This window comes from Zingiber officinale, chromosome 3A, assembly GCF_018446385.1.
Source record: "Zingiber officinale cultivar Zhangliang chromosome 3A, Zo_v1.1, whole genome shotgun sequence".
Lineage (NCBI taxonomy): Eukaryota > Viridiplantae > Streptophyta > Magnoliopsida > Zingiberales > Zingiberaceae > Zingiber > Zingiber officinale.
In genome coordinates, this window is record NC_055990.1 from 163,922,318 (window position 1) to 163,930,527 (window position 8,210).

At 37.5% G+C, this 8,210-nt stretch overlaps 1 protein-coding gene across 1 annotated transcript; it reads left to right on the forward strand.

The window, feature by feature from the left end:
- The first annotated feature begins 5,286 nt into the window (after positions 1–5,286).
- On the forward strand, positions 5,287–7,511 carry LOC122054232 (protein G1-like7). Its single transcript, XM_042616045.1, has one exon. It carries the CDS (start codon positions 5,446–5,448, stop codon positions 6,034–6,036), a length of 591 nt encoding a protein of 196 aa, XP_042471979.1. The 5' UTR covers positions 5,287–5,445; the 3' UTR covers positions 6,037–7,511.
- Positions 7,512–8,210: the final 699 nt, after the last annotated feature.

The following is an 8,210-nucleotide window of genomic DNA, read 5'->3' on the forward strand; positions in this document are numbered from 1 at the left end:
AGTCGTATTTTTTTTTTTTAAATGCAAGAATAAATGTGCATTTGGCATGGGCTCGGCCCATGAGATACTTATCTGGCCCATTAGGCTATTAATGGATCGAGATGGTTCAAGTTGTAGCAAACCATTCAATTTCTGAAGGTAACATTATTATTATTTTTAAATATATTTAATTACCTTATATATTCCATCTTGTCACATCGTTCATGTATGCTATTTGTGTGTCAATAGTATAATTCTTGTCTTCTGCCTATCAGCCCAATTAACTTTAGACATACTTGTTTTTTTTACTACTTTCCGTGTGGATTTCAGTCCATACCGCTGCTTGATAAGGCATGATTAATACTACTTCTGTTTCCCCTCGATTAGAATAATCATTCGATCATGAGGGTTTGGATCGGAGAAGGCGAGTGGAAGCACAGTGCAGCTACTGAAATTGGCACTGAATCAAATCAAGTGTATCATATTTAGGGTCAAACTAAGAGAATATATTTATCAACCACTATGCAGCATGAGAAGACTGGAGATATTTCAAAATCCACACACAGTGACCTCCAACTTTAGATTGTGGATGCATTAGAAGACAGATATTCCTGTCTTCTTCCTTTGAAATGAAAGCTCATGCTTGCTCCAGTTAATCTGACATCCGCTCTGCCTCTGCAACAGTATCACTGTGCATTCATATTGAACACGATCTAACTGTTTGCATGAGGAAAAGTGACTGCACTTTTGTACCATATTTATTGCAATTTGATTGGACCGGGTCAAAATTATTTATACCTGAAATGTAAAATCTTAAAGTTTAATTCGCCCTGGCTAAGATATTTATATATATAATAATATTCTAAAATGAGTTAAGAAGTAATTAAATTTCATACAATTAATTTGAGACTCATTTATGAGATCCAAGGCAAAATTAAAGTGAAGGGATCCAAGGCAAATTAATAACCCTAGAAACTATATATATATTTATTTATTATAAAAGAAAAAAAAACTTAGGTTGACCTTTCGCCAATAGATTGATGCTCTATGTTGATGTGATTGATCACATTAATTATTTTTTGTCTTATTCCTTGGAATTGGACCACGTTCTTTACTTGAGAGACTAGAGAGAACCAAGAAGACCGACATGTGGAATTAATTCCAAATATAAAAGAATTGAAGGATCGATGGCGCCTATTCAGCAATCTAGCAACCAGACTAAATCTCAAACTAAAAGTATCTTTATGACCAAGACACGTGTGTTATATGCACCATCCAAGTCTCCAATCGATCGACCACAAGCTCATGACAATATAAATCATCTGATGTATTTAAAATTTTCAATGTGGAACTAATTAAAGTCTCACATTCACATGTATCCAACAGTGCTTTCATTCATTCTGATGTCCTGCCGAGCCTGGCAGTTGGTGGTCTCAGTCCGTTAATCATCAAGTCTACGGCTAGAATTACAGTAGGAAGGGAGACGATGACAGATTGGGGCCGGGGCAGTGTCCGGCGAGAGCAAGGGCATGGCCCATCGGCATGCATGGCAGCAGGTGCAGGGAGGGACGATGAGAATCCATACATGTACATGTATGAGCGTGACAAGATGGATCCTTTGCTGATTTAATACTGCGCGCATGCATACAAGTAATTTATGTGTACGAGAGCTGCTGGCCACTGCAGTTTCTCTGCTCTGCCTGGACAATGAAATTAATTAGTCGAGCAGTCGTGTTAGTTTGCCATTGTCTCTGTGACTCGCCCAGCTAGGGTTTGCCATCAATGCACAAGGTAGGTGGCGAAGAGGGATTGGCAGAGAGGGTTTTGGAGGCATGCGTATACTGAGGTCGGGCTTGAGGGACAGGAGGTACCTGAACAAGTTGGCCCTCTCCTTAACATGGCTCAGCCCTCAGTATTTGTCTGAAACACGCATGCATGCATGCGTGACGTAGGGAACAGAACTCAGGTACATGCATGCATAGCTAGGAGTTGGTACTCCGATATGTATCACATGAAAGTAACTCATTTACCATCCTTCCACATGCTTTAGGAATTAGGACGGACCGTGGAAGAATTCATGGGACGAAAGTTATCACCTTTTTATCATCACACTGCAGTTAATATTGATCTATCATCGAGCTCCAACAATGAATTAGGTACTTAATTCACCAAAACATCTGAGCTATTAGCATGATCCGGAGTATATATATTAATGCTATCAACTGATATTTATGATGTTAATTATACGAGCAATTAGTTAATTAATCAATGTTTAAGGATAATTATGATTAACTATCAGATAACATTTAAACATGTTCTAGGGCTTGGAGATTTTTCCGAAGCGATGACTCTCAAGGGTGAAAAGTGTTGTGACTAGAGCAGAAAGAGTGATTGTTGTGAACAATTGACCGAACTCTTGGTTTGATGATGATAGAGACCTAAGGTAGTAGGGTAATCCTCTTTCGTCCTGCCTATTCATTCTACTGACAAATATATACATCACACATATCTCTTTGTCTGGCACATAATCATGGTGGCAAAGCAAAATGCGAATATGCTTATCCCTAGCATCCCCGCCAATTTGTCACAGGATCAACACGGAGGAGGTAAATCAAAGGTGGCTACTAGGCGGAGACATTTATCTCGATTTTGTCGAGATTCGAACCCCATACCTCATCACCTCATGGTGGCAATACCTCATGCACTGATCACTAGACCGTCCCGAGGAAACGTCTGGCACATGATCATGAATTTATTGAAGGGGGTATAGGGATGTCAAAAATGAATTCGATCCTACGATCTGATCTGAGTTGACCTAAAAAAAATCATGTTCGGATTAGAAATTCTTGAATTCGGGTCGGATTCAAGTTGGAGGATTTCGGGGGTGAAAATTTTTTTGGCTGATTCGGGTCAGTCCGATTAACTTGAATTTAGAATTTAGTAGATTTTTTATGATTAAATAAAATTTTATTTTAAAATTAAGATATTTTTATGTATATTAATATTAATATTAGTATGATAATGATGGAGTATAGATAAAAATAAAGAATTATAAGAAAAATACCTAAAAAATAATCAGATTGAGTCGGTTCTTTCGATCGTATTATTCGGCTCGGGTTCGAGTTGGTCTAGTTGGTTAGGTTCGGATTTAGGTTTAGGGGTTTTGAGTTGAATTCAGATTCAGATTTAGGGTTTTGGTTCGGGTTGAGATTAAAAAAATATTTAACTTAACTCACTCTAATTGACACCCCTAACAGGGTAGCACGATGATACATGAATCCGAGTTTCAAGAGGTCATAACTCTTAGCTTAGATTGAATCATGAGACCTTTAATATATTAAATTGAATCTCGTTTAGAAATCTACACTTGATGATCGATGTAACCCGTAACAACCCAGTTTAAAACACAAAAAAATATTGTTTAAATTTTGTCAAAGGTTTCGAATAATTTTTGTCATTATTTTATAGTTATTTTTTACTTTTACAATATCGTCAGTGTTTTGAGACTATTTAAACCTTTGTTTAGCTGATGTCTCTGTGTTTGTCGATTTCTTGTCTTTTTAAAATTTTTCTGTGAAAACTAACCTCTAGAATAATTGCTATTATATCCGGCATCACAGGATAATGCTCAAAATCAATTTTTCATATATTACAATATATGCTAATAACACATTATTATTTTCTCAAGCGGAAGCTAATTGTATATTACATCTACTTGTGGCATATCGATATTTAGTGGCTTCACAATAAATTTCTCACTCTCATACATTGAAAGGTAAACATACAAAGGAGTGAGACTAGTAAGAACCTTCTATTGCCCCATTTGGGATCTTCCAATTACATTATATCTTGGTTTTGGTTGAGTACTACTGTAAATCAATTTAATTTGATCTGGTTTATTACCTTTGCAAACAAGAGGAAATTACTATAAATCTTTAAAAAAGATTGATTGTTTCATCCATAATATGACTTGACTCTTTAATAAGATACCACATTAAAATTTTCTTGAGAAACATATTAATTATTATTTAGATAAATCATTAATTTTGTGCCTAATGTGGTGTCAATTTGATATATAAACATTGTCTGATGAGGTAGACTGAGAGTAATTATCTACTTAATCACTTAAATCCTTTATATATTAGGGATCAGGATTTCAAAATTTTAAACATAGAGAGATAAGGATCCAACTATAATTAATTAAGCCTTTGGAAAGAGGATATCAATTATATTACTAATTAACTTAAGTACTTAAGCACAGGTTTTACCCTTGACATTCCCTGAGATATGTATGAATTATGCTTTATATATATTTTTTTGGTGTCTCTTGTGAACTCATTAGAACCTTAAACATGCAAATAAATAGGTGATTTATTCCAAAAGAAGCTTAACTTTCAAAATTTACTCCTAATTGTTTCAAATTAACAGGCAACTCAATAGTGCCTTTCATGCATTAGTTCCTCACTAGATTTATCATAAAGTTAAAAGAACTAATTCTAGATAACAATATCAGTAGTACTTTCTTAAGACTGATTGCATCTCAATCACTTTGTTTGGGATGATCAATCATTTTTTCTATAACATTACCCAATATAAACTTAAAGTGATATCTCTTAATAACTAGTAAAAAAATGCTTTCAGTCTCTCTACCATTTATATTTACTACTTAAAAAATGCTATATCTAACTGTCCTTTAATACTTTAAGAAAGAAAAAAATTAAAGAAAATAACTTTCGTACTAATTTGCATTTTAAAATACCCTAATTTATAATAAGCAAATAGATCCCTAAGAATACTTAAACCTAAGAACGGATAACCTTCATTAAGTTATCTAAGACTATAAGTACATGCAGTGGAGATTAAATAATCGGAAATAATTGCTCTAAAATACCAAAATAAAATGTATTGTTGTTTTTTTGTTGGAGAAAAAAAAGAGGAAATTTGGCCTTAGGGAAGTGATAGTAGATAGATTATAGCAAAAGGTAATTGTGCTCATCTAAGATGCACCTTGCAATCTATATGGGCAAAAGGCGAAATTGCTCGCCTTCAGTGTCCTTGTCACACCTGACCTAAGGCTATCACGAGGGAGGTAAATCACAGTATCATGAGCGAGCATGTGACAGGTGGGGTGAGTTGCACAGGAACTGAAGATTTACGCCCCGACTATCTTGAATTTCGACCCCGCGACTTCACACCTTGCAATCTATAGATTATATGAAAGGAAGTAAATCATAGGATCAACTTATGATCGATCGGCAAATTAATTCTGATTTTTTTTTTCCACGAGAGCATGTGCCCCCGCCAGATAGTCGACAGAACAATAACCCTCCCATGCTCTAATTTGGGCCACCATGTGACATTATCGCCCTCTCATCTCATAGTTCCCTCCGGCCGGCGCTAACGGAATAGCCAGCTCCCCTCCTCCTCCTCGATCCCGGCGTTTTTGTAGCAACTTCCGGGAGCCGCATGGACTCGTCGGGGGCCGCGGCAGGGCCGGGAGGGGCGTCTTCGTCTTCGTCTTCGTCGCGGCCGAGCAGGTACGAGTCGCAGAAGCGGCGGGATTGGAACACGTTCCTGCAGTACCTCCGGAACCACAAGCCGCCGCTGGTGCTCTCGCGCTGCAGCGCCGCCCACGTCATCGAGTTCCTGCGCCACCTCGACCAGTACGGCAAGACCAAGGTCCACGTCCCTCGCTGCCCCTTCTACGGCGCCGCCGCTGTGGATGCCGGTAACTTAGCAATGGACCCCACCTCGACCTGCGGGTGCCCGCTCCGCCAGGCCTGGGGCTCCCTCGACGCCCTCGTCGGCCGCCTCCGCGCCGCGTACGAGGAGTCCGGCTCCGGCACGGCCGACACCAACCCCTTCGCCGCCCGCGCCGTCCGCATCTACCTCCGCGACGTTCGCGACGCCCAGGCCAAGGCCCGGGGCATCCCCTACCACAAGAAGAGACGCCGAAAGGGAGCTGCCGCAGCCGACGCCCCCGGAGGTGAGTCGGCCTCCTCCTCCGCCGCCATCAGCGGCGACAGCTCCGGTGGCTCCGCTCCTGGTGGCAGCTAGCTACTAGCTCTAATAATTAAAGATCTATCTCTCTTCTGTCTGATCTCTCTCGTAAGCCTGCATTACTTTGACGATTTATATTTTCGAGGAAAAACAAATAATTAACTAATCGAGAGATTTTATTTTTATGGCAGCCAACTCTTGCGGTTTAATTTTAGAACATTATCATTTCTTTTAATTATCGTCTTTAAAAACACATCTTTTCCTCCATCTCATTTCACATTATTAGTTTACGTATCGACTAGATTTTTTGGAGGAAAAAAAAAGTTATAATAATTGACAGGTTTGTTCTCTGATGTGTCTGGATCAATCTGACACTGATCTGATGCGAAGAAACAGCGCATGAAGTATTCAGTCTTAGGTTTTGGTCTCTGGTTGAGACTCTGGATAACGCTAGCTGCTGCCTTCTCTTTCATTACTGATCTCTTCTCTTGGCAATTTGCAATCATCACACCTTTGCTCACTGCTCGCTGCACAATGCTCTCTCTCATGATAGTTATATTATACCCTAATGTTTCTATATCTTGTCTCTCTCCCTATTTATATATGTTTTGCAAGAATCTGAAATGTGATGGATCTAATAACATGTTTGCACATTAATTATACTTCAGTAGTATATATACCAATTGAATTCTTGACCTCCTCCATCAACATGTATATATCATCATTAAACTGCTAGCTGCCTCTGCATTCCTTTTTCTTTTTCAGACTGGATTTTAATGTTACAGCTTTCCATTCATCACTACTCAGTTCCAGTACTAGATTAATTGTAATTGTTGACTCTAGTATAGTCTTGGTTCGTACGTATAGAATTATTAATGGAACAGCAACACGTTTAGCAAAGAGAGAAGTGAGGTAGTACTGAATCATACATAGATGTAATGATGCAGCTTTCCATTTTTCACTTAGCTTCTTGGCGACAAATTAATAGTGTGCCTGGAGATCCTCTCTGTCTCTTTTAATTTCTTGGAAGACAAATAAGGATCTTCAAAACTTGTTGGGTTTGGGCATGGAGTTAATTTTGGTGCTGAGAGAGTCTTGTTCAAGTTCAAACCAAGCAGATTATTACTAATCGTGATCGATTTTCAACTGGTTTAGAGATAGGCATGTTATGATGATGTTTTAATTTCATGCGCATATGGCTTGGATGCTAGAGTTTCTTGCTAGTCTTAATAAGTGCCGAATCATGTCCTTTTTGTTATTTTTTTGTTTCCAAATTTGATTTGGTTTGAATAATTATAATAGTGTTTTAATTAATATTTTTAAGGATGATTTGTTAGGAAGGACGAGTACAAAAAAAAATCTTTCAAATATTTTTCTTCCCCTTTAATGAAGCAAGGGAGTTCATCTGTTTTAGAAGAAATTTTTTCATTTATCATGCTTTATTTTATATGCCACCCATTAATTTTACACTTAAAGAAATTTTTTTAATAGATAATATTAAAAACATGTTTTTATTTTTATTTTGCTTTCTAGAAATAGCTTGAAAAATATTTTCCAATAATTAAGTAAACTAAAAAAATGATTTAATTTGTCCGAAATATAAACAAGATTAATTAAATATTTAATATTATGTACATGAAAATATTGGAGGTCGTTTGAAGGATTCATGAATGACTCCTAGGATGATGCATGTATGTCATTTATTATTAGTTCATGTATTTATGTAGATATATCTTGGGTATTCCATATAAATACTCTATGTATTTAACAATTTAGATGTGAAGAAAAGATAATAAGAAGTACTTTACTCCCATCTTGAGTGTTATAGTTTTTATGCTCTTCATCTTCTAACAAAGTGGTATCAGAGTACACCATTTGCGTTTGGAGACAAAGTTTGAAGGAAAAATATCGAATGGAACTCCATTGTTGTTCCATCTCTCACCAAGGGAAATTATGATAATTGGTGCATAAGAATAAAGGCTTTGCTTGGAGCATATGAAGTTTGGGATCCCGCGGAGAATGTCGTTGATGAAAATGAGGTATCCGTCGAGAAAAAGGACCAAAAGATGCTCACCCTCATCTATTACAATTTGGATGAAAAGATGTTCAAGAAAGTTGTTGCGACAACTACTTCCAAGCAAGCATGGGAAACTCTTCAAGCTTCATTTAAAGGTGTTGATAAAGTGAAGAAGATACGCCTCCAAACATTGAGAGGAGAGTTTGAATCTCTA